General features: G+C 43.2%; 1 protein-coding gene across 1 annotated transcript in view; it reads left to right on the top strand.

The window, feature by feature from the left end:
* Positions 1-19,002, top strand: part of LOC307227654 (CD151 antigen-like) — a 22,349-nt gene extending 3,347 nt beyond the window's left edge. Inside the window, exons 2-8 of the mRNA XM_079997044.1 lie at positions 339-417; positions 4,785-4,976; positions 12,621-12,695; positions 16,275-16,379; positions 16,751-16,909; positions 17,520-17,606; positions 17,748-19,002. Coding sequence (XP_079853170.1) covers positions 340-417; positions 4,785-4,976; positions 12,621-12,695; positions 16,275-16,379; positions 16,751-16,909; positions 17,520-17,606; positions 17,748-17,807 — 756 coding nt within the window. The 5' untranslated portion in view covers position 339 and the 3' untranslated portion in view covers positions 17,808-19,002. The remainder of the gene's footprint in view (positions 1-338; positions 418-4,784; positions 4,977-12,620; positions 12,696-16,274; positions 16,380-16,750; positions 16,910-17,519; positions 17,607-17,747) is intronic.
* Positions 19,003-26,588: the final 7,586 nt, after the last annotated feature.

Below are 26,588 nucleotides of genomic sequence, written 5' to 3'. Positions count from 1 at the left end.
AGGGCTTTAATAATATTTTGGGGCACAGTATGTTTTTGGGATGACTGTTGGTGCTCACACTAGACTTTAACAGAAAATAAATATTTGAGAAACAATCATTAGTAATGTGGAAACAATGACCAAGCAGTCAGAGCCTATGAAGTTAATATAATTTCATCATGTATTCAGCATTAAATACTACATTTTACTAAATATATATAAACAATCAAAGAAAATCCCAGAGGATATCTCCTCTCATAACCTGGTATTGACATCAGTCCCATATATATCCCAGGCCTGTCTGTGATTTTAACATTGTTCCAACTCTTTGTGAATCCCCCCCCTCCCTCCCTTCACAGAATGGGGGAAGAGAAGAAGGAAACATGTGGAACCATCTGCTTGAAATATCTCCTCTTCACATTCAACTTTCTCTTCTGGGTGAGTGAAGTCAAAGCCAGGAAGCGGGACCTTGTCACCGCTCTGATCTCACATCGATCCAGCGGCCGAGGCTTTGGCTGAACGAGCCTCTCCCCAAACTCTACGCGTTTCCATCAGAGCTGTTGGTCTCGACATTCAACCCCGAAAATATGTTTCGGTGTCTCAGGTCGGCTCTTAAGGGGGGTGAGGGAAGACTCCTAAACTCTACAGTATTGTAGCGAAAAAGGTGATACTTATATACGTAATATAGAGAACCAGTCTAAAATCAAGTAAGTGTGTATAAATATTTAATGCAGTTATATTATGTATAATATATTATAAATTATGTCATTCTTACGGATTGTTTTCTCCAACTCACACACTTCAATTATTTTTTGGAAGTTCCGATGTTCATTCAACTTTTCATCAGATGGTTGAAAATAAAGAAAATGCTCGTACGTGCGCCCGCCTCGAGGTCTGCTTTTCTCATCTGTCCTCACAATGCGTCTGCCAACTGATCAGATGAATGTGTTCCTCAAGTGACAGACAAACCCCTCTTGAGTGCTCTCCAAGCCATATGAAGATGATGAGGCAGAACCAGATACGGGCATTGCGGCTCCTTCCCCCTCGTGGGACAAACAACACTTCTCTCTAGAAGAGCATGCAGCCCCGCAGCTCTGCACAATGAGCAGAATGTGAACATGTATTTCGGTGCCAGAGGAGCTTGTATCCTCTGGATAAATATCCAGTTCAGTGAGTTGAATCCCAGCGATGCGGCGTGGTATTTTCTGCTAAGCTGGTTAAAAATATTCCCGAGTCGAAACCCCAGAGACCCGTGAGAACCGAGGCTCTGCGAGGAAGCCCGGCCGCTCTGCACGCGGGTTTTTCCTGAGCACCTACTCTCCCACGATGTCCATTTGTTGAACTTAGGTGTCGGGGAGAGAATTTATTTTGTGGGTGCTACAGTCCTGCCCGGCACCTATAAGCCTTTGATTCAGGGTTGCTTAATTATGTGTCATATGGAGGGACGAGTGAATTCGAGTATTGACAAGAAAAGACGTTGACGAACGGGCGGATTTTCCTTCCCACTCGTCAACGCGCTGTTTGATTTGAAGCTCGCGAAAGACCTTCACACACGAGAGTTTCAGAATTAAATATTTCAAATCAGCCGGTGTGGCGATTTGTTGGAAGTAAAACCAGCATACCTGTGGCCGTTTTTGGCACATGGTTGACCTTTCCTGACCTATTGACCAAAAGCCAAGGGAAGATAAAAAAAATTGTATTCTCAACATGATTTGAGCTTTTCCTGCGGTGGTTAAGAACGATTTAAAAAATAAAAAAAAAAATAAAAAAAAATCCCATAGCAACAAAAAAAACAAAAAACTGATAACAGGCAAATGGTGTAAACAGGCAAATGGTGTGTGTGTGTGTGTGTGTGTGTGTGTGTGTGTGTGTGTGTGTGTGTGTGTGTGTGTGTGTGTGTGTGTGTGTGTGTGTGTGTGTGTGTGTGTGTGTGTACTGTATTTACTGTATTTACCCTGAAGGGAAATGGTGGTGTTACGGTGGCATGCATCAAAACAATAGGCGATAATGGTAATTAAAGCCCCTCTCCCACATGGAATCCGTAACATTGCTGGGTAAAAATATCAAAGGCAAAGGCACTAGGTATTAATTCTCACATTGGCCTCCTTTATGGAAAAGTTCCGTATGGAGTCTATTCCCACATTATATGATAATGTTACGGAAACGGTACGTAATGCTCGGGCGTGAGGTGTCTAATATCACGCGAGACTAGGCAACAGAATCTGTTTTTAGACCAGCGCTTCGCTCCCCGTCTCCCCGCCCAACGGATTCCTCCCTCCGCTGAAGGAGCTGGAACACAGCCCTCGTCCCCGGACATAATAGCCCTTACCCAAAGTTATTACATCAGTGTGATCATTTTCAACCTGTCCTACACTCTCTGCCTCCGGAGAAGCAATGTTCTCCACCGGTTCTACAGCTCTGTTCTGCGGTGCAGCTGGCGGACAAGCGAAGCGATTGTGCCGGATGTCCCCCGCAACTCTAAAAGACACGTCTAGGGTCTTTTTGAGTGGCATTTTTAAGAGGAAAAAGAATAACATTTAAGAATATAAAGACTTGTCTTCGTAGAGACTGGACGTGTTTCAGTTTCTCATTTTTGCAGCCGAACTCCACGGTTCGACCGGGACTCGCCATTTTTCCAAAAGTGTTTTTTTTTTAATTTATTTTTATTTTTTCCTGAAAACAAATCCTTTTTTTTAAATATTTTTGCGAAAAAAATATTCGTAAAAATCCACTATTTGTGCATAATTTGGATTCAGTTTCACCCCACTTTACGGCAATGTTAGTGCTTCCATTCCCACACACTTCCATTCACATCCAAACCTGGCATTTTACCTGAAATTATACTACTTTGAGAGAGGGTAAATTTACGGAACATTCAGACCGGTTCCCTTTCCCACGTGATGCCAATACGTAATATTGCCAGTAGATTCACTGCTTTCAGTGCAAGTGGGAAAGGGGCTTAAATAATAAATAATTTTTTTAGAAAAATTGGCCATATACAAAAAATAAAAAAAGATTTTTACATGTATAAGTAAAAAATTTGACCATGAGCATTATAATGGATGTTGCTACTATATAAGTATACAGTATATGCACTTGGTAAATAAGCAATGCTTTTTAATTTACCTTTTTTTTGTGCGTGGTTCAATCCAGTGTCTTTTCCCCCATTGAAGCAGTCTGGATTGACTGTGTTGGCACAGTGACAAAGTTGTTGTTGCAGTATTCCGACATCCGCTGACTCGTCATGCCATGTCGTATCGATCTGATCTCTCCCTGAATTATGTCTGAAGTGTATGCGGTTACTAGTTGGGTATTAGATGCAGTCTGAAATAATGTGGTATAATGACAGTTGTGTATTCATTCATTCATGGATTCAACTTTAGCTTTTTTTTAGCTTAGAGCTGTACATAAAAATAGAGTAGTCATAATCATTCAATTTTAGTTGACTATACTAATTGCGATTTAACAAATAATTGTCTTTTTTGGTAGTATATGACTAAAATAATGTAATTTCGGACACAGTTATGGAGAAGAGCCATTTATTGGCATTGATTATTGGAACATAAAAATTTGGATGAATAGATAATTTTCCTCAAGCCAACCCATGGAAACTGGCCAAATTTGCATTCTATGCATTGCAACATTTCTAACATTGGCTCGAAATTCCCCATGAATTTGGATGAACTGAATTATGATCAACTCAAATAACTGCGGTCAGGTGGATATGTAATAACTGTGACAGCTCTTGATAGCTCTTTATGTTCTACCCATTTGTAGCAGCCAGTGCACCGTACATGGTGCATGGGAGGCAGCATCAGGTGTGTGGATGACTGTAGGCTGGAATTGGTTATTTAAAAAAATAAATAAATAAAAGTAGAGTCACTGTCAGGATGCAGTGAAAGAGGCAACAATGACGTCCAATCTAGTGTCTGTCTGCACCAGCACCTCCTGGCCTCCTCCTCCATGGCCACTGAGCGCTCACGGTCTCCGGCTCGTCCCACCAAAATGATCCAAAGGCACGCCCAGCGGTCGTACACGGCAGCGGCATTCTGGCGTCCTTCCCACCCTAACAATCCACGTCTCCACAGCGAGACGTGGATCTCTCCCTCGGCTGCTCTGGCTGTATAGAGTATCTCTGCTACTGTATATGGTAAATGAGCTTGCACTTATTCAGCAGATGGGTGATGTTTCCATCTGCACCTGCTAAAAAACGCGGCGACACCGCGTTTGCTAATCATGATGAGCCTCTGCTTCAGGGAAGCATCCATCTCATTTATTTATTTGTTGGTTTGTCATCCGCTCGCCGGCCGTGCATCTTTTTTTCCGTCATCACGGCGATGAAGCTCCATTCCGCCCCAGCGCTCTTGAGTATGAATAATACCGTGCAAGGTACTGCCTTATAGACCCGCAGGAATAACAGTTTGACGTTGATGCAATGCGTATTTGTATGGAAACATGGTTTTTATTTCCACATTTAGTCTATGCATTTATGCAAAATTTACATCTTGTAAGTCGTTTTGGACAAAGGCGTGATGTCATGTATGCACTCTGTCTGCATTTTTTTTTTCTTTTTACTTTTTGCCTAAATATATCTGAGAGAGTAGCTACAGTGGATATATGTATGTTAATATACGTGGTTTATATAATGCATAACTACATAAACTTCTCTGTTGTGGAAACCCAATTTCAAAGCAGAGGTGTTGTTTACATTTAGGCGACAATAGTCTCGTCTCCGTCATGCGGTACTGGTCACTAACCGCAACACTCATGTTGTTTTGTTTTGTTTTGTTGTTGTGTTGTCTCAGCTGGCCGGGGGGGTTGTGATGGCGGTCGGTGTTTGGACCCTGGTGGAGAAGAGTGACTACATCAGCCTCCTGTCCTCCAAGACCTACGCCGCCTCCGCCTACATACTGGTCCTGGCCGGAGCCATCGTCATGGTAACAGGCGTGCTGGGATGCTGCGCCACCTTCAAGGAGCAGAGGAGGCTGTTGCGAGTGGTGAGCCAGCGACTCAATATATGCCAAGACGTCGCCCAAACCTTTTTCTTTCCCCCCCACATAGCAAATCAGACGCTAAATAGCACCAACGCATTAGGCCTGATGTTTGACATGCATATGACTTCCCTAAATACGACGTTTCTATTCCAAGTAGACGTTTTTTAAAAAACATTCAAACCCACAGTATTGCTCATGATCGCTATCCACGGTGGTCACAGCACAGTCAAGCAGTGTTGCCAAGAAGAGACTTGCAACGTCCTGATCCAGCAGCAACACCTGCATGGTGTTGGAAACGCCAAGTCATACTCAGACATAACACACACCCACACACACACACACACACACCCACACACACATACACACACACACAGACTCTGCTTACTGACCGTCCTCTGTGCAATGGGCCATGGGAGGTGTTTGCAGGTGCAACACCACAGCAGTTACACCTGAGATGTTTGCGTTATTCTTATAGGTCATGTTTGACGTCCAACTCCACCGCAGTTGAATCTGCAGCGGATATTTTTTTTTGTGTGGGAGAGGGGGAAGTTGAGAACTGTGAAGTTTACTGAGCTTACCAGACACAGATTTATGTATGTATTTATTTATTTATTAAACGGCCTCATTATTTATTTATTTGTTTTATAGCATGATAAATAACCATGCCGTGGGCCAGGTAACAAAGTTAATAACGTAAACAAAGCCTGAGCCTTGGAGTGCCTCGAAAGTGAAGATCGCATATATATCCATGTCATCTCTGGTCGAGGACAGTGTCGTTTAGCGTGTTCATGTTCAGTTTAACGTGCTCATGAAAATGTTGTTTACAGCTGCCAACCCAGATATTGTTGTTTGTTGTATGCTATGATTACAGTTTCACTTTGAGCGTTCTTTTCGGTTATTGCCAACTCTGGAAGTCATCGAAAAAGGAAAAAAAAAAAAAAAACTTAAATGTCTTGAAAGTATTTGTTCTATTTTCGCGATACTCAGTGGTAGGTACAAGAGTCCCAGGGTCTGCTTTTCTTCTAGTGTTTTCATGATTAAATATTCAAATGCATGTTTAGCATAATACCATTTGATTTATTTGATTACATATTGCAATGTCATATTGGACTTTGAGTGTAGTAAATAACTTAGCGTAAAGAATCATTGCGATTGTTTGATGAATGGACGTCATGAATTCAAATATGTGCAGAATGAAAGCAATATGCACAGTTTTCCTCTCTGTTTGGTTTTACGAGGATTCAAACAGCTTTTGTTTGCACAGAAAAGCACTATAAAAAGTTGAAAAAATATATATATATATATTATTTTTTTACCCAAGATTTTTTTTTAGATTTCCAAGGATGGACAATATAAGAGGTGTGTATTTGTGAATGTAGTATGAGCCAGGCGTCCTAAATAGTGTGTGTGTGTGTGTGTGTGTGTGTGTGTGTGTGTGTGTGTGTGTGTGTGTGTGTGTGTGTGTGTGTGTGCGTGTGTGCGTGCGTGCGTGCGTGCGTGCGTGCGTGCGTGCGTGCGTGCGTGCGTGCGTGCGTGCGTGTGTGTCGGCAGTCAGGGAGGGAGGCTGATGAGGCTGGAGAGTCATTCCTTCAGGCGACACATAAAAGGCAAAATCGCAGCAGAGACAGACGCCTCCTCAGCTTGGCAGCCATAAAACCCCCACGTCACAGAGGAGAACTGGAGAGCGCCTTGTCTCCAAGGTCTGTGCCCACACAAGGTGGAAAAAGCACTATAATGCACTTAGTTTTCTCTATATTTAATGTGGAAGCTAGATTTAGAATTGGACTCACGGGAGCTGAGGTAACCGGACATGACGGAAATGTATGTTAAACAAAACATTCCCAAATTTTCAACTGGATTTGTTTAGAAAGTGGCCTCATCCACTTGGTTAGCCCTCTCTGAATTACTAGAGCAGGGTTAAAAAAAAAATCAGTTCACCGATACGATTCAATTCTATCATTCAAGTTAGTGAATCAGTTTGAAAACCGTAATATGTTTGGAAGTCATACAATCATTTTCCCCTTGAATACCACCCTAGTCACAAATGAATTGAAATATTAGATTGATAGATGGTGCTTTATTCATCCCCGAAGCAAACTTGCAATGTCCCAGCTGCTCACATCAACACAGTAGGCAAAATAATAATAAAGCAATACAATAAAAACATGTTTAAAAATAAAATGGCAATATACAGACAATTTGGAAAATGTACAATAAACCTAACAATTAAATGTACCCAATACAAAAATCAAATATACACTGAATCTATTGATAGACAACAGATTTAACCTCACACAACAGAAGAACAAAATTAAAAAGAAAAAAGAAAATTAGAGTCCGGTTTTTCTTCCATGAAATCTTTTTGTAATGCATGTCAGATGCTTTGCTGAAAGTTGGTCACATTTCTGATGATCAGAATGGGTTTATGCGGCCAGGCACATGTACAAACTGTCTGAAGAAAAAAAAATAATAATAAAATAGAAAAAAAAAAAGTGTGTTTAAAAAAAATAATTGATAAATTGTCAAATAAATAAAAATAGCCCTAAAATACAAAACAGAAATAATCAGATGTATAAAAGATGCACAGGATAAACTTTGTTGGGTATATAGGGTATAAATTGTAATTATGAATTATTACTATGTACTAACTAGCTTATTGCAGTGTGTACAGTGTAATACAAGTGTTATTATATTTAAAATGTCAATACGTATATCAATAGGGAATCAGATCGATATGGAATGGTGAGAGCCTCCCAGCCTTATGAATTACCTTCAAGTCCCCGTGGCCCACTCCTCTCCTCCCTCTCTTTGATTTAAAGGTGCATCTCTCTCATGTCGCGCCCTTTTCCCTCTCATCTTTCCTCCTGTCTTCCCCATGGCTCGCACCTGCCCATTCCGCTGCATTCTACTTCTGTCCATCTCTCTCGCTCTCTCTCTCTCTCTCTCCCTCTCTCTTACTCTCTCTCTCCCTCGTTCCTCCTCGACACTCCATGTCTCCTCCGTTCACTCCTCTCCTCCTCCCAGATTTGTCTCTTCCTGTTGGAAATCCGACAGAGCGACGAGTGGAAGCCAAGATTAAACGGCCCGCCGCCTCATCGTTCATTCATGTCACGCCGCCGCGCCCCGTGACAGGACCGTTCCGCACGCTGATGAGTCTTTTATGACGGGGAGATTAGTGGATATGATATCATGGTATCGTAAAGTTTCAGGGGCGACGGTGATATTCACGATGATACATAACAATAAAATAATAATGATAATCTAGTATTTCCTCCCTGGGTCCAGGATTTTCATCCGCCATTGCTTGTATTTCCTCCTTATTGTTTTTTGGTGATTTTAGGTGTATTTTAGAGAACATATTTTTTGACAAACAATACAACACCCATGGTCTTAATATCAGGTTTAACCTTTTACCCCGTCACCGCGTCACAAAATCAAGATTTAAGAAAGGAATTATCGTTGGAAAATTAACTTGTGCTATGGTGTATGGCAATGAGTGGTTCCCTAAATTAAAAGGGTGCAAACACAAACCTTGAATTAACCACCTCGGTTTTAGATGCGGAAAACCCAATTCAAACGCAATCACGAAAAGAAATCCATTTACTGCTGCTAAAACAATTAGAAGAAATTGGGGAAACTGTTCGAGTGGAATGGGAAATATATGCCTGTTCCTGTCTCTGTCTCTGTGTGTGGTTCTAGATGTTCAAGAGCACAGTTACATTTTTGACGTAAGGATTGGTCACGGTTCTGAGACGGCGGCCCTTCGAGGGGTTGGATTTAAAAGCTCTGTCCCGCTGCGAGTGAGTGCGAGAGACGTCCTCCCGGGTTTGGAATGCAGGGGGCGTCCTCAGGAGCTCGAGCTTAAAAAGAGGATGAATCACACTGACAGGTTGATATTGCCCTGTTGAGAGGTTTCCCAAGGAGGAAAAATAAGATGGAGCTGGGCCTTGTGTGTGAAACCGATATACAGTTTGAATCTCAATGCAAATACAAAGCTGTGTGTGTGTGTGTGTGTGTGTGTGTGTGTGTGTGTGTGTGTGTGTGTGTGTGTGTGTGTGTGTGTGTGTGTGTGTGTGTGTGTGTGTGTGTGTGTGTGTGTGTGTGTGTTCACTTCTCTCTGTTTTCGCCGGACAGAACTCTTAGAATCCGCTGGTGTGAGTGTTAGTGGGTGAGACGACTGGAGAGAACAGTCACTAACTGCAGTGAGTAACTTGGCTGACCTGGCTCTCAGTGCACACATAGGATTTCTGTCACAGCGTATACACATCTGTGTGTGTGTGTGCGCGTGTGTGTGTGCGCCTTACCGGAGTCATCACTCTGCTGTCTTGGCCATCAACAGCCACATGGACCGTTTGTCAAACATTTCACGCACTGCCATTTGGTTTGTCTTTTGGCAGTCCCACACTAAACTGTATCATACTGGACATAGTCTCCCATAGTGAACAATGGTCCTGGGTTGCTTAACGCAACAGGATCTGGAACGGACCTGACCTTCCCCGTAGTCCCAGGCTCTGACTAAGTTCTGACAGTGTGACTTGTGCCACATCCTGATCCTGACGAGTGACCAATAGGATCGCGGTGTGAAATCACGGCATGCTAGCGCAATATTTTCCGAATTTCCCACAGGTGGATAATTCCAGGTTTAGAAAGTAAAAATCCCGCCCAGTTATTGCTCTACCCATGAATTCAACTGATTTTCACTCATCCGTTGAACCCCCCTGGGTTGGTGCTAATTAGCAAATGTGCATGGTTGACTGAAAATCCCGGAGTGGAATCGTACATTCTGAACCCGGATTATCCCAAAGTGTACAAAATGGCGGAAAATGCACAGTGTGTGGAGGTCTTGAGTCACACAAGTACTGTAGCATCTTGCATTTGCCCCCATTGGTTTGATTAAATCTTCCTTCGTGTGAGAGAGAGTTTAAGCTCCTCTCACCCCTCCACCTGAGCCAACTGTCAATAGCGCATCAAAATGCACTAAGGCGGTTCGGCATTCGCATGGGACGCCTGATCCAATCGTCTTCTGCCATCAAATCACAGACCAACTCCACTAAACTGCGCTGATTTCCTTTGCCTGATAACGGATCGCCTTGGGAATTCAGGTCAAGGTTTTTTTTCGCGATCGTATCTCCTCTTGTACTTAACTCTGAAGGAACCTGGCATGTGAAGCGGCCCCTCTCGTGCCTCCCACCACCCCCTTCAGCTCTGACACACTTGCTCACGAATCAGATCTTGTAGATAAAACGGCAAAGGACTGCAAAGGCGTCCTGAGGGAACTGTGTGTGGGATGTGTCCTTGTGCGACGGCTATCTGAAAATTAGTTTTCAAGAGTTTGCAAGTAATTTTAGTATATCTTATGTGTTATTAGTCCTATATAGTCCTATAAGGCCTGCTTTTTAAGAATGGCACCATCAAATTGCAAGTAAGTTCCTTTTGTTAACACTGGACCTTAGTACTTAAAATATGTGTCAGTCCCCTGTATCACGGTGTCCCGAGGATTAACTCAGGCTGCACTGATTAAACCAAAGGTCCAAGTGTCGAGGGGATTCAAAATAATCTATTCAGGATGACAGGAATGTGCCTATTGCCCAAGTTCCATCGCGGAAAGCCCTGCGAGGCTGCGACTGTTATGAAGCGCGATTAGAGATGGACATGATTTGACATAAATCGGTGGGGATTTAATGCGATCAATGTCCAATTTTTATTTGGTGTACGATGGGGATCAGAATGCACGGAAAGTAAATGTAGGCGTTCCTTATAAAGCGTTTTAGCTGGGGGAGCGAGGAGACACTGCGGCGGCAGGACAGCCAAGAACATCCTTCAAGCTTGGCAGATTTTAAATTTCAGGCGCAAAAAAAAGGACTTAATGAGTCGACTCGGGGACACTATTTAAATGAAAATGGTCTCTAATAGGAGAGTTAACTCGATCAGTCCGCGGCACGGCGCGGCAGAAGTCAAGTCGGGCTTATTATAGCCATTGATCATGTTTACGGGCGGACCGGGCTTCACCGGCCCACGTTATAAATAATTAACACCAGGAGCAATCTGAGAATAACACCAGTGTTGATCAATGTGGGCGGCGCTGCGGCAAGTGGAGGATAGTGGAGAAAATCTCCATCCCCTTACCACACCCCACATATCATCATCCTCATATGTCTATCCACTTGGCTCTGTTCCACGTAAACGGAAAGCGGCCATTAAAGCGTTTGATTTTGGTTGATGCTGCGAAGGGCTGTCCTCCCTCACAGAGCCGGTGTGGTCCATGTGAGGGAGGGGAGCAACTGTGTGAAGAAGAGAGAAGTGGTTTCTGTTGTTTGCTGGCTGATCGTCCCGTAGTGTTTACCTCTTCGGTGGTAAATGTTTATCTGCAAGGGTGATCTGGGTTCGTCTGCATTTTATGCTCTTTTTTAGATTAGATGGCACTTTATTAACCCCCCCAACCTCGCCCCGGGGGGAAAATTCAATTTTGTTGGTGCGGCAGAGGAAAAACAGCAAGCAATACGGGTATTTTCAAATGATATCTTCTAACGAGGCCTAAATAATGCAAAATCTGCGAGTATAATAGAGCTATCAATTACAATAGGGGAAAACAATAGGATTTGGATGGATGCAATCAAGCTGCTTACTAACCTGGAATAGACCTCGGATCTCCGTGAAACACGGTGGAAATGTACCCGGTTGTGACTCATGAGGCAGCCTGGGCTCAGACGGAGCGCATATAAGAGCCCGCAGTCACTCTGATAACTTCTGAGTGCTCTCATGAGAACTAAATGACTGACTGAATGCCAAAGAATAATGTGTTTTGGTATTTACACTGTTCGATTCTGTCTGTGGTTGATTGATTAGGCGTGCGGCTGACGAGGCTGATAAATAAAATTGGGTTGAGTGCTAAGGTGTTATTTCTGTCAACATGCTGGTACTGCTTAATAGCTTTTTCCAAGAAAGACAAACAGTGTGTTATCAGCACCCTCTGTTTTTCTTTCATCAAATGGCCTTAGTGGAACCTAATGGGGGGAAAAAAAGTTATATGTATTTTTTTTTATTTAGTTAATTGGTTTCAGCGAAGTGGAAAAACGCTCCAGCCTCAATTTAAACATAGCCAACCCGACAATTTTCTCTGGAGAGTCCTCGTTTTGTTTATTTTTATTTTTTTACTGCCCTCATCCGATGTTCTCCCAGTGTCAGAATTCTCCAGTATTTCTTGTGTTAGGACACATTTTGTTTTTCTTTATTTATCACAAGAGTTGATTGCACAAGTTGATCAATAGAGAAAATTGGCTTTCGGTAAGTAGTAGAGACACTAGATTGGAGTTGCAGTTCATCTAGACTTGGGTGCATCCCCCCCTTTCATCCATTTGGAAATCATATGTTTTGCAAAGCCTGATGAACTGTAAAATGGGAGTAGACAAAGTTATGTTCGACTATTGTAACTTTTTTCTAGTATATAAAATAAGTTTGCCAGTAGGATACTGAAATTGCAAGTCGATGAAGTTCTATTTCTCTGGGATTTGGACTCCAGACTCACAAACTGGAGTTTGGAAAATCCCTACCATGTCTGGGGGTTAGCAGCGAGAACAGAAAGATCCCTTGTGTCGGACTTGACAATGGTGTCCATTTTAACTCTGTTCTCCACCTCCTCTTCCTCAGTACTTTGTGCTGCTGCTGTGCATCTTCCTCCTGGAGATCCTGGCCGGCATCCTGGCTTACATCTACTACCAGCAGGTAATCCTCTCTGCCCGCACCACGCCCAACACTGGAAAGCCACCGGATTGTCATCGCGGTCCAATTTGTATTTATGCAACATTATCGTTTATTTTGTCATTCGTCGTACACAAGGTGATCAGTACAGCACATGGAGCACTAATCAATTATTAACATATAAATAGAAAAACTATGCAAATCGTAAGGTTTGTCCATACGCCATAAAGAATAAGAAATGAAAGACATGAACTGCCTGAAATGCTTTGAGATGTGTAATGCTATACATTTTTTCACTTATATATTATTATCTTTATTTATAATAAGAATAATAAATATAGCTGCAGGCAGAAATGCACAGGGTCCAGTTTAGTCATGTTACTTACGGATTACAGTTTTCCGAGTTCCCGTAAAACATGCCATCACTTCGTATCGACATCAATTCCAAAATTTTGAGTTCCCATGGAACATAGCATCAGATTGTGCTGTTGCTCGTCTTTACATCAGCATTACTACTAAAGCGAGTTATAATTTTTCCGAGTTTCCATTCAACGCAACATCGGTTGACATAATGACGGGGTGAGTCCTGGTGACGCGGAATTACTAATACAAGCCGATACACTTGTTGTGTGTTATTACGTTATCCTAAAAATGCGAAGGTGGCTGTCTTCTTCCTGTAGTCCACAAAGTCCTGCCTCACGGTGTCTCTGTGGAAGGAAATCCCTCCGTCTGGAAGTTCCCAACAACACGGCTCCATTCAAACGGATTAAACACTGCTTGTCCCTCAGAGGGATTTCATCAACTTTTTAAACTTTGAGGCTAAAATAAAATGGAAACGATTCAGACCCGTTGCGCTAGAGCTGCAAGCGAACTCCATGTGTGAGGACACAAACATGGTTTGTACCATGTTACAACTGAGAGCCACACTTTGCATATACATATAACAAATTGGATGATGATGTGTTTTTTCATTCATTCCTGCTCCGAATATAGATAGATATAGATCAAACTTGAACCACGAGATGCCTGAGATGTCCCAGCTCTAACAAAACCTCAACCATGTCTGTGGGTTCAGTGATTGTCATGTTCCAGACACTTTTAGCCCAAAAAATGCAAAGGAGGATAATAATACTAAAATTCGCAGCAATAATAATAGGGGCTGGACCCATAATAATAATAATAATAATAATAATAATAATAATAATAATAATAATAAAAGAAAAGGAGATAAAATGCCTTAGGAAAAGTAATCAAATCGGCCGTGTCATTTGAGGTGCATTTCTGGTTTAGATGTAGCAAATGCAAAATGTTCATTATTTTTGAGAAAGGATTGGTTTTTGCATTTTTAAAGTCACAATTATGTTGTCCAAATAATGAAAAATGTGTTTCATTTAGAAGGGTATGTGGAGTAGAATTATCAACATTTTCATTTGGCTGAGAATTTAATCTACAAAGGAACACAACTTTGATAAAAGCCGTTGCAAATTAATGTTGTACTTTCATGTAGCTCGCATAAAGACAAACCTGTCAAAAGACAGATTTCTTTTTTTAAGGTTTAAGGATTTGCTTTTGGCTAAAGGTGTTCATTTGGTTGAAATGAAAACATAGATTATGTAGAGATTATAAGACGTGACAACACATCGTTCAGTTAAATAAAGTTGCCAAACATAGTGCTTATACTATTTTAAATTCCTTGTAGTACCATAAGTATTGCATATTCTATTTGAAATTCCTTACAATACCATATGTACTTCATATACTATTTTCAATTATTTGTAGTGGATATACTATTTTAATTCCTTACAGTACCATATGTATTTCATATACTATATTCAATTATTTGTAGTGAGTATACTATTTTAATTCCTTACAGTACCATATGTATTTCATATACTATATTCAATTATTTGTAGTGGGTATACTATTTTCATTCCTTACAGTACCATATGTATTTCATATACTATATTCAATTATTTGTAGTGTATATACTATTTTAATTCCTTACAGTACCATATGTACTTAATATACTATTTTCAATTATTTGTGGTGGATATCCTATTTTAATTCCTTACAGTACCGTAAGTTATGCATGTATTATTTTTAAATTCCTTGAAGTTCCATAAGTAGTGCATATATTTCTGCCTGCTGGCTGTCTGCTATGTGGCTCCTCGCTATATTAAAGGTGCAGCAATATAATTATCGCCAGCTCATTCATTATACACAACCCTTGTGCACATGAATAGTGACTGCGTTTCTTTCCCTTTATCTCTTGCTCTCTCTCTCTCTCTCTCTCTCTCTCTCTCTCTCTCTCTCTCTCTCTCTCTCTCTGTCGCTTTTTAGTTCTACGTCTCGCTCTCTGCTGGGTCTGGTGTTCGCTTTCTCCACATTTCCTTTCAACTTCACAGCTCTTCCTCTCCATCCTCCCTTCTCTCTCCTCCTCCCTGTTATTGTTGTTAGAACTCCTCTCTGCATTCTCCCTCCTTCTTTTCTTTCATCTCAACACCGTCACGTGACCGGGGGAGCTACGGCTCCGTTAACGCTGTGTAAATAAGTACGTCTTCAATTAGGCGAAGGGGATAAACACTAAACCAGTATCCAACTGCCCGGTCGATAGTGAATTTCCGTTGATAGATGTTTGTATATATATGTTTTGCACCGAAAGAAAACGATAGCGATAACAGTCAAACCGAGAGCATTGCGGATGATACCGGACCGGTGATTCTTCCTGATTACGCGCAATTTGAATATAAATTTGAATATATATATATTTGAATATTTTCCATTTCACAGTTCATTGGGGGAGGAGCTCGACCTGACCTTTCTATTTAGACTGATGGTGAGATAAAGTGTGATATTCAGCAGCAGAACTTCCGTCATAAAAGTCAAGGAATTGTAAAACGCACACCCAGATATCTGGGGGAGGGTTTTTTTTTTGTTTTTTTTTTTAACCCATAACACTCCATCTGTTCTTTCATGTACATCATGGACGGATCAAGTGGAAGCGTCACTCCAATTTCCCTTCCCTTTCTTCTCCTCTTTCCCCATCTCTCGCTCTCTTCACCTCCTCCCTATCTCCCCATCCTTCTTTGCTGTGATGTATCTTTCACGCTTTGATTTACAGTGGTTTCCCAGCCTGCTGGTTGCCATAGAAACTGAGCCCTCCCACCCCCTCCACACCTCCACCCCACTCCCCCCACTCTGCCTATTGTGTGTGGCATTGTACAACTTCAACCCGTCGATACAACTTCCACGCTCGGCTCCCACTAAGAGGAGAAAAATCGATCCATAGAATTGATAGCGCAGTGACATATTCAACCGGGAGAGTTGTCTTGTTTCATTTCTATATAAAAATGGTCCCGAGTTCCACTCAAGGTGGCACTTTAAAAGGTCTTTTGAAAAGTCTTAACTGGAACCTGAAGGTGGCTTACCGTGTCAATGGATCTCCAGCATTCAGAGTCTCAAGACTAGAGTGATGGATTTGTACTCAGCTGGTTGTGTATTTTTTGTCTCTCTCGGTCGTGTCCGGTGCTGAAACGTTTGCGTTGCATCGTGACTCTCGGATCTATTTCTGCAGCATGAACACAAATTTATGAATGTCCGCAGCTCAATGAGGAGCTGAAGCAGACCCTGCGGACCACCATGGTGAAGAAGTATCAGCAGAAGGAGGAGGAGCACGTCACCAGGGCTGTGGACAGGCTGCAGCAGGAGGTACGACGCTACTAAGGACCGGAGTTAGAAACTTAGCTTAATTTAATTTTATTTTATTTTCAAAGTTAATTAATTTAGCCGTCTTTTGTATTTGTTTGTTTCATTTGAAACGGGAGAAATGCAATTAGAAATTAGGGACCCAAGATGGCAAAATGCTAAATTAAGCGACTATGTAATCCCTCTTGTAAAATGCACTTCACTGCACTTTGTTTAGATCTGACGTTACAGAATAATTGTTCCTGCCGTTGAATTTTCTCTGTCTGTTTTTCAAGGAGGAAGTTGTCGCTCACATGCCAGTTTTCAACAAATAAATAAATAAACTCAATTTATTTGTTTATTTTGCATTTCCCTCCGCTCTTCCCTCCTCCCAGTTCAAGTGCTGCGGCAGCAACAGTTCGTCAGACTGGGAGGAGAGCGTGTGGATCCGCTCCAGCCAGGCCCAAGGCCGCATGGTCCCAGACAGCTGCTGCAAGAGCCCCACCGAGGGCTGCGGCCACCGGGACCATCCCTCCAACATCTACAAGGTGGAGGTGAGGAGGGGACAGCGGGTCCAACAGGGGTCAAAAGGCCACACCGGGAGCAAAGGCTCATGGGTAGTTGGTTGTCCAACAATGGAATAATGACCTTTTCCAGATATATATTCATGGTGATTAAAAAGTCCCACAAATGTGAGAACATGGTCGATAACTGGTCGGTTAAGGTAACTTGTCACAAAGTGCTGTTCCATTCTTCATATTTATATAATGATGTATATATACACGCTTTATTCCATTGAAGTCAGAACTCAGAAAAGGACCTTCTACTTGGAAAAGTGCAAAAGAATGACCATTTAAATCAGAGTTCCAAGTCGGATGGAATTTGTTGGAATGGGGAAAAAAGTAGTATTTCCCCAAAGACTGGTGCATTGTGGGAAACAGTGGCTCTTTCATGTCTCAAAATGTCAAACATGTGACCTGTGGATAACGTAATAGCGATAAATGTCATCAAATTACATCTAACGAGACAGTGTTGCAGCATGTTTACAGCGAAGACGGAAGGCCGTTGCATTATTTAGTGTGTTTGCAAACGCTGAATGTGTGTTTTGATGATGATGATGATGATGATGATGATGATGATCTGTGTTCTGAATGTCCCACTTAGGGCGGCTGCATCACTAAGCTGGAGAACTTCATCCTGGACCACTTGAAGATCATCGGAGCGGTCGGGGTTGGGATTGCCTGCGTACAGGTGAGTAATGGCTGTTTCACTGCACATACATTGCTATGGTATGGATTATATTGACATTTTGAACTTTTCCATAGTAGCTTCATTGATAGCCGTCTTATTGATTTCTCTTCATCTTTTTGTTTTCCCACGCCAATGCTGCAGGTCATAGGGATGGTGTTTACCTGCTGCCTGTATCGCAGTCTAAAGGCAGAGCCTTACTAAAGAGTAGAAGAAGAAATGTAGTTTGTTGAGCAAGGACAGTATTCTTTCGTTGTCACCGCCATTATGCAAGAGCAACCCATACATTTGTTAAAAAAACACCAAAAAAAAACCCCTCCCTGAAGTTCTGCGGCGCCTAGAGAGCCGCCACTGTCACGTCCCCCAAGATGGAGGAGTTCCGGAAACTCCGTTCACCGCCCCTCCGTGTTCATTTGGGGTTTAGGCATTAGTCAGGGCCAAAGTCTCCACGGCTTTCTCCCAGTCCAGCCGCGCTGTCTGTCTCTGCTGCGGAGCCGGCGTAATGGCGGGAGCGTCGCTTTCCCCCAGAGCGACGTACAGACGGGCGGGGCTGGGCAGAGAATGTTAATCACGGCAGCAGCGGCGGCTTCGCTTCCGCCTTGAATTAATGAACAGCGTTGCACATTACCCCCACCCTCCTCCCTCCCTGCTCCCTCACGCAGGTGCAAAGTTTAAGACCAACCATATATATTTAGATCATTTTATAAATATACAGTCACTCTTAATCTTTTAAATGGTTAGTTTTTGTATTTTTTGTAAATATTTATTTCTGTATCTCACACACACACACACACACACACACACACACACACACACACACACACACGTCTGGCAATGCGATGTCAAGTGCCTTGCTTCAGGACATGGTGGAAGTCGCCAAAAATGTAAATACATTTTTATCGTTCCCAGCTGCAGGATACATACTTCACACCAGTTTCTCTGTTAGCAAAGGGATCATTTAAATATCAATTTCAAATGTTTTGCCTTACTTTGTATCACTATTGATACAGCAGCACTACTAACATTTCCAATAGAAGGTGCCTCATGTGACGTGTCTTTTGAACAAGTGACAGTGGCATCTGTCACGAGAAACTACTGTATAACTGATCTGCCAGCCTTCACCGCAGGATCCACTGTAATATCTGCCTTTACGGCTTCTTTAAGATTTATTTTAACAAATGAAGATTTTGTTTACTTTTCTATAAACATTCACGTTATTTTATTGTATTAAACAGACCAGTGGGAGGAGATTATCCACGTTTAATCACTGCTCGTATGATGGGGTTTATTTCCTTTCACCTGCCTCAAAGACGCCACTAAGTTCATCTGAAACCTGCTGTATTTTGTGTCTCGATCCCAGAAAGTGTTTCTCAGTCTGAATAAAAGTCATTCAACACCAGAGAGGTTCTCGCTGTGCTCTGTCCTCCGAAATGAGAAATTCCAATGAACGTCGGGTGGAAATGAGCGAAATAAAGGACGATAAAAGGAGGAATTTTACCCTCAACGTCAACAACCAAGAGGAAATATAAAGCAAAGAAAATCGCTTGTTTGGTAGAAGACCTTCCTTATATTTTGAGACCTGAGACTCCTCAATGTCAATTATCCGCTGTACAAAAAAACCCAAAAACGTGACTGTCCTTCCCTCGACACTTCATCCAGTCCCACCTTTCCGAACCCGCACAATAACCCTAATCACTTCACGTGATGGCCGTCCACCCCCCGAGCCCTCGGCCCTCACACAATTGGCGTTGGCCTCCAGGTGCATTAGCGTATTAATCCAAAACCAATTCCGTAATGTCAGGGTGTAGTCATGGTGTATATTTGGGCAACGGCAGCAATTCGCGCCACAAAATAACCGTTGGGGAGCAGTCCCTACACCGTGACGACTGTATGAAAGCAGATTTAAATCCGGTTATGAGGTTTTGAATGCTCATAATAACGATATACTTTCAATAATCCCGTCGACCACATAAGAATTCACTTTAACCAGCAGTTGCTGTGGGTAAACACAGGGAGGCAGCACCTGTCAGGCTTTCAGGACTCGGGGCTCCGTACGCTTCTCTCTCGCTGATGTAAACAGCTGCAAAGAGCGTGTGCGGAAATATCTTCCAGTTTCCTCTTTGGCCTTCCGCGATAAGCTCCCTCCCTTCCTTCCCGCTCTCCACGCGGGCCTGCCCTCTTTGATTTGCCAAATTAGAAGGGCAGAAATCCAATTAGCTGGGAGGCGTGCGGCGTTGCTTTCCCCAAGAGAGGGAATCCGTCTGGGAGTTATCCATTTTTATTTATTATTTTTTTGCATAGTTGCTGTTGAACGCCAAAGACAGCAGGGGCTGATATTTCATTTCACTGTTGGGAGGGACAATAAACAGGAAAAAAATTCTCAAGAGCAAATCCTGAAGGGGACACTAAAGTCGCCGCCAAAAGTACTCTTGTATTAAATGTATATAGAGGAAAGCCTTATTACAATTGTATGTATGTATGTATATATATATATATGTGTACTGGATAATTGATGGTTGGATAATAGTTGTTATGGCTGTCATGGCTGATGGCTGCGTCCGTCGGTGTTTGAATAATTGTAATGTAGTCACTGAGGTCCGAACTAAACCATGCTGTGCCCTGTGCCCTGTGCTCGTGCTGGCATCGGGGTCCTCATGATCTGCTGTGCCCGTGTCAGGGGGCACAGCAGATCACGGGGTCTTTCTACTTACTGGTCAGTTAGTAGAAAGACCCCAGTATTATCAAAGGCAATTTGATCAAATCTTCATGGGAAAGGAATGAAGTGCTTGTGGAAATGTTTCATAATAGTGTCATAAGGCAAAAGCAACACAAAAAACAGCGCTGGGCACGGACAGGCAGGGACAGCCAGACAAAGGCGTAGTCTCAGGTAAGGTTGTTGAGGTTTTTTAAAACATTTTTTTATCAGTGCTATGAAGGGAAAAGCCCTCCCTTATTTAGACTTGTAAAAAAGTGAAGACAATTGTCTTGCCCTTGTGCTGAATTGTGTTTTGAGTACGGAAAACGCCTCAGTTCTATTCGAGGAGACGGACTGTTCAGAGTCGGTGAGAATGGTGGAAGGATTAGCTCCAGAGAGAGAGCCAGAGACTTCAAATGACGGCACAGGGGTCGGGGGCACAGCAGATGATGAGGACCCCATTGCCAGCACCGGTACAGGGGACAGGGGCGCGGCATGTTTTAGTTCCGACCTCAGCAACTGCACAAAGCCATTCCAACTTACATCCAATGTATAGAAACACAAACTCTCGCCACCAAGTCGTTGGCGTTCCAAGGGAAATGGTTTTGAGATTTTCCATGGCTACATGACAGTCCATCGGTGAAAGGAGGAGCAAAGGATTTTTAAAAGGGTCATTTACCTATCAATTATCCAGAATATACAGTAGTAATAAGGGTTTCCTCTATATACTGTACATGTAATACAACAGTTTGGCGGCACCTTTAGTATCCCCTTTAGGAATTGCTCTTGAGAAATCTTTGTTTTTATTGTCCACCCTCCAACAGTGAAATGAAATACCCGCTCCTTGTCAGCAGGATGATTTACACACACACACACACACACACACACACACACACACACACACACACACATACACACACACACATACACATACACATACACACACACACGCCGCCTCTTGGTTTGTGTTGCCCCAGTGAGTTGTAAGGTGTGCTATTTTCAGTGGGAGGGCCCTGGGCGCCCTTCACCTTTCTTCCATGTACGGCGGTTTGACTACTATAAAAAGAAAGAAACCGGCGTATAGTTTGTCTTTGGCCAATGATAGCAGGAACATGCAGGCTGTGCCGCTGTGGCTGCACTGACACAGGGAGGACCTGTGTGTGTGTGTGTGTGTGTGTGTGTGTGTGTGTGTGTGTGTGTGTGTGTGTGTGTGTGTGTGTGTGTGTGTGTGTGTGTGATTTGAGAGAGAGAGAGAGAGAGAGAGCTGAGCTTGTTATTAAGAATAAAGAGCCACTGGATGGGTACTTTATTCATCTCCAGAGGGAAATTTCAGTGTCTGCAACAGCTTACATTAAAAAAAATTGGCAAAATAATAGGAAATCAAAAGAATAAAAAAAAGTAAGAAAATGGAAATTTACAGAAAATCTGAAAATATACAATAAAAACCATCCAACGGTTGACTGTACAGATTAAAATATGTAATATGATATATCTGAAATATGACAACAGGTACTCAACTGAATGATTAAACCACAAAATGTATTCAACAAAATAACAGAAAAATAAAATATACAAATATATTAAAAATATGAATAAATGAACAAATTAATGAAAAAAATATGGCCATATATAGTAAACAGACAAATGAAATAAAGCAGTGATCCAGAGTACTGAACCAAAGATGAGGAAAATAAACAATAAACCCAATGACAAAAAAATAAGCCTGAAAAAATGGGCAGAAAAATAATATGAAAAATTATGATCATTTGATTTCCTGTGTGTGTGTGTGTGTGTGCGTGTATGCTTGTGCGTGTGTGTGTGTGTGTGTGTGTGTGTGTGTGTCTAAGCCGGACCCCGTGCAGTAGGTGGCAGCAGCACACTTGGCCGATCCGGCCCCATCACATGCTGGAGGACTGTGTTCGGCCTGTGATGGGGCCTGTCCAGTCCAGCAAGAATTGAAATTAATTGAATGACCCAGCTCGGAGGAAAATGGAACGATGGATCTATCTATCTATCTATCTATCTATCTATCTATCTATCTATCTATCTATCTATCTATCTATCTATCTATCTATCTATCTATCTATCTATCTATACACACCCACTCATATATATATATCTATATATATGTATACTGTATACATATATATGTATACAGTATACATATATATACTGTGTATATATATATATATATATATATATATATATATATAGTATAATATAGATGTGTATACTGTATACGTATATATGCATATATAAAACCAACCCAGAGATGTTATTAACGTTATTCCAGTGAAGATCACACACGTTTTCAGCTTTTATTTTGCAGGCTTGGTCAAACGGCAAATTGACTTGCAGAACATGAGCGATTATATTTAGCTATTTTCACACTGTTATCAAGTCTGTTATTAAGTGCTGACTTAACACTTTTTGGGTGGGTGGGTGGGGGGGGGGGGGGGGGGTGGGTGATTATGTAAGTCATTTACATTTACACCAGTTCCACCAAGAAGGACCGGCTCAGCGGATTGAGAGACTTTAAAACCTTCTGAGGGAAGCTTCTGAGTTCCCCGCAGACCTAAGCAGGAGTCCTGTACGAGTACTGTACTACGGAATAAAAAGCCTTTTCGTTCCCAGCATCCCTCTCTCATGCCCTCTCTCGCTCCCTCTCTCGCCCTCTCCCTCGCCCTCTCTCTCTCTCTCTCTCTCTCTCTCTCTCTCTCTCTCTCTCTCTCTCTCTCTCTCTCTCTCTCTCTCTCTCTCTCGCCCTCTCTCGCCCTCTCCCCCGCCCCCCTTTTGTAAGAGGCGTCACAGGTTTAGGCGCGCGGAGCCGCGGCTCTCGGGGAAGGTACAGTCCTTCGACATGCAGATCCACGCCGGCCTACTGCGGCGTCTGGATCACATGCTCCATCACCCTGTCACATGTCGGCTCATCCCCGCCTGCTCCGTCAAGCAGCACGGCTCAACATCTGGCTTTCCATCCGGGCCCGTTCCGGATCACATCCCAGGCAGAGGAGCTTCTCAAGAGGTTGTTTTATTATTATTATTTTTTATCGGGATCTTTTTTTCGACCTTTCCCGGAGGGGGAGGTCTGGTCGTCTCACTTTTTGATCTTCCTCCAGGGTGTGGACGTCTGGAGTGGGGGGGGGGGGGGTTGGGGAAGCCGGGGTCAAACTGTGGTTACGTGGACAAATATGCGGCGAAGAGGAAGAAGGAGAGGAGGTTTGACGGCTTTGACCTTGGGCTGTGTAAAGTGATGCTAATATTTGGACGAAAAGGTATTTTATTCTGTTCCCCCAGCATGTTAATGCGCTTATGTTAAAAGTGTCAGTCCAAGCAATCCTTGTGTATTTAAAGTGGTAATCCGTAAGATTATTTTGTTCAAACAAATCCCATGTTTGATACTTCATTTTGCTGGCACTTTATAAGAAACAGCCATTCGGTGTATTTGCGCTCTGAATATGCTCCTCCACATGTTGATGGCGGAGTCCGCCCATTCTCCTGGCAAGAATCGACTAATCGGGGCACATGCAAGTTCTGAAAGGTGTGGTGAATTTGATAAAGCAGCCTAGCCTGCTGTGTTCCGTAACAGTCTTCCCACCACCTCGGGTGAAGAAGAAAAAAAAACAACAACAAACGAAACAAGAAGAAGAAGAAGGCACACGTTTGAGAAAATAAAGTGAGTGAGCGCCTTCCAGGTGCAGGACGAGGGTCAACGTGGTTCCCGCAAAAGAACAAACTTAGAACAGTTTGGAATGGAAACCTGGGATTTGTTGTGAAATCCACCCAACACAGACTATCTTACGGATTTCCACTTGAATATCCATCAAAACACAAAATATTGTCCGGGTGCTAAATCTCTTTAACGTTTAACTTTTTTTTTTTTATGTTTCAAGAGCAAAGAGGAGCCTGAACACTTGAAGTCTATATCGTTGCCACTCACTGCCAATGCACATTACCACTCAGTACTTGGCGTTCCCTGAAGTCACCCTCTCTCATCAGGCAAATAAATGACATTAGTGTCCAAGGGTACTCCACTTACGTAGAAAGGGACGTAGTTCTTATGAAGCTTGTTCCTCCGCTTGCTCTGACGAATCAGGGACTGTACGTTCCGTCTCCGCTGACCTCCCGGCAGCAGGAGTCACCTGCAAGGTCCTTCGATGCTCTTGGGTTCTTTTTTTTTCATTTTTCGACTGTCCCGAACCTTCCCCGGTTGGATGCCGCGCGCGCTTGTCCATCTGCCCCAGAGCCTTCGGGGTGCTTTCTTCCGCAAAGGTGGGCTTTGCAAGCGTTTTCGGGAAATCGAATTTCTTTCGGTCTTTTAGGTTCACTGTCAGACATTTTGCCGGGTTTAGCCAAAATAAGGCCCGGTTCAGCAAACTGTGAACAACCCGCCTTGATTATACTTTAAAGCGGCGTGAGTTCACTGACGTCAACAACTTTTGTGCGCCTCAGGATTGCTGTTTGATCATCTTGCATGAAGCAAGTGAAATAAGTACCAAACTTAAATTCATCCTTTGGACTCCATCTATACTCCACGGCAACCACAAAAAAAACCCCCCAAAAAAAAACGAAAATGCAAAAAATACAAACAAATTAATTTCACTGCACTTGGTGAGGATAATCAAATTGCCTGTCATTCAGAGATGCTCTCAGCTCACTGTCATTGACCAAAAAAAAGTCTAAATATACCTTCAGCCTGCTTTAATTTTCCCAACTGATTGTGGCCCAGTCTCCCCCCACACCCCCCCCCCCCCCCGTCACGTCAAAGTATGGAGCAACTAGCAATGCCTCTGTTGCCATCTTATTTTTATCTTTATTTTCCCTGGCCCTGGGAAGTCAATGGTTGATGATGAGCCCAGGTCCTGTGTGTGTGTGTGTGTGTGTGTGTGTGTGTGTGTGTGTGTGTGTGTGTGTGTGTGTGTGTGTGTGCGTGTGTGTGTGCGCGCGCTTGCGTGTGCGTGCGTGCGCGTGCGTGTGCGTGTGTGTCATTAAGAGGGGGGAAAAAAGACAAACCAAAATGCGGAGGTGGTTTGGATGCGAGTTGCTGGGGCGGAACAAGTCCACTACAATTTATCAGCGTCGACGCCCGACTGTCGATGGCGCCCGCTCCCCTGCCTGTCTGCCCCGCACGTCGCAGCAGCCACGGCCCCTGAGATTCCCGCTCTCGCTTCGGTAGGAACCTGAGCGCCTGTTGCTTCCCAACGCAAGAAGAAGAGACGGGGGGAGGGGAGGAGATGGTGTCGCCATAGCTACCTGCACGAAACCAACCACACGACCAAGGGCACACATTCACACAGAGATAGGCATGAAGAGAATTGAATTGAATTAAATTGAATAGAATATAAATGTGTGCGTCTGTGTTTGTGTGCGTGCGTGGGTGTGGGTGTGGGTGTGTGTCAGGGGGTTTGTGGTAATATAGTCAAGGGGGAAAAGGCAGGCGAGTGGAAAGGCAGGATGACGGGCAGCAACAGCTCCCATCAACAGAGTACAGACACTGCATGGTCTCCCCTCCGGCGGATACCCCCCCACCCCACCACCACCACCACCACCGCCCATCACCCCAAACACGCAACACACACACACACACACACACACACACACACACACACACACACACACACACACACCCCGACACTCACTCATGACACCCATTCCACGTAATTCATGCCACTGCCGCTGCCTCATGGCATGACACAGGTCACCGAGTCAACATGGTAATGAGCGGATGAATGAATGAATCTCACAGGGAGCTGAATCAAACAGCGAACACAAGGAGGAGGGACTGGGCCGTCTGAGTCAAGCTGTCTCTCGCATTAATGTTATATAACTGAGGCAATGGAAGGGAATGTGTGTGTTTACGTACGTGCGTGCGTGTGTGTGTGTGTGTGTGTGTGTGCGTGCGTGCGTGCGGGCGGGCGGGCGTGTGTGTGCGAGCACGCGCGCGCGCGAGCTCAGTTCTCCTTTATTCACAATCACGTCCTGACTTTGCTCATTTGAGGATTATGGAAGTGGCAGATTGCTTCAAAGAATATCATTTCTAAAGGTCATTCTGTGATCTTCATGTCCTCATTTTTTTTACATGTATTGCAGAGAAACAGACCTTCCTCAATCACTGAACCTGTGCGGCATCTAAATCTGAAATTCCTTTGGCTCCACTCAAAAATTGGCTACAATTTATTAAGCTCTTGAAATTCAACTAAGGGATGTTGAGGATCAGGGTTCCTCTGAGGTGCTGGGGTAATCGCGATGTGTTTTCATCATAGCAACAGAAGTTGCATTCAGTTGAATTC

Source organism: Zeus faber (genome assembly GCF_960531495.2).
Source record: "Zeus faber genome assembly, chromosome: 3".
In the NCBI taxonomy this organism is placed as follows: Eukaryota; Metazoa; Chordata; class Actinopteri; order Zeiformes; family Zeidae; genus Zeus; species Zeus faber.
This window is presented reverse-complemented; position numbering and strand designations above follow the sequence as displayed.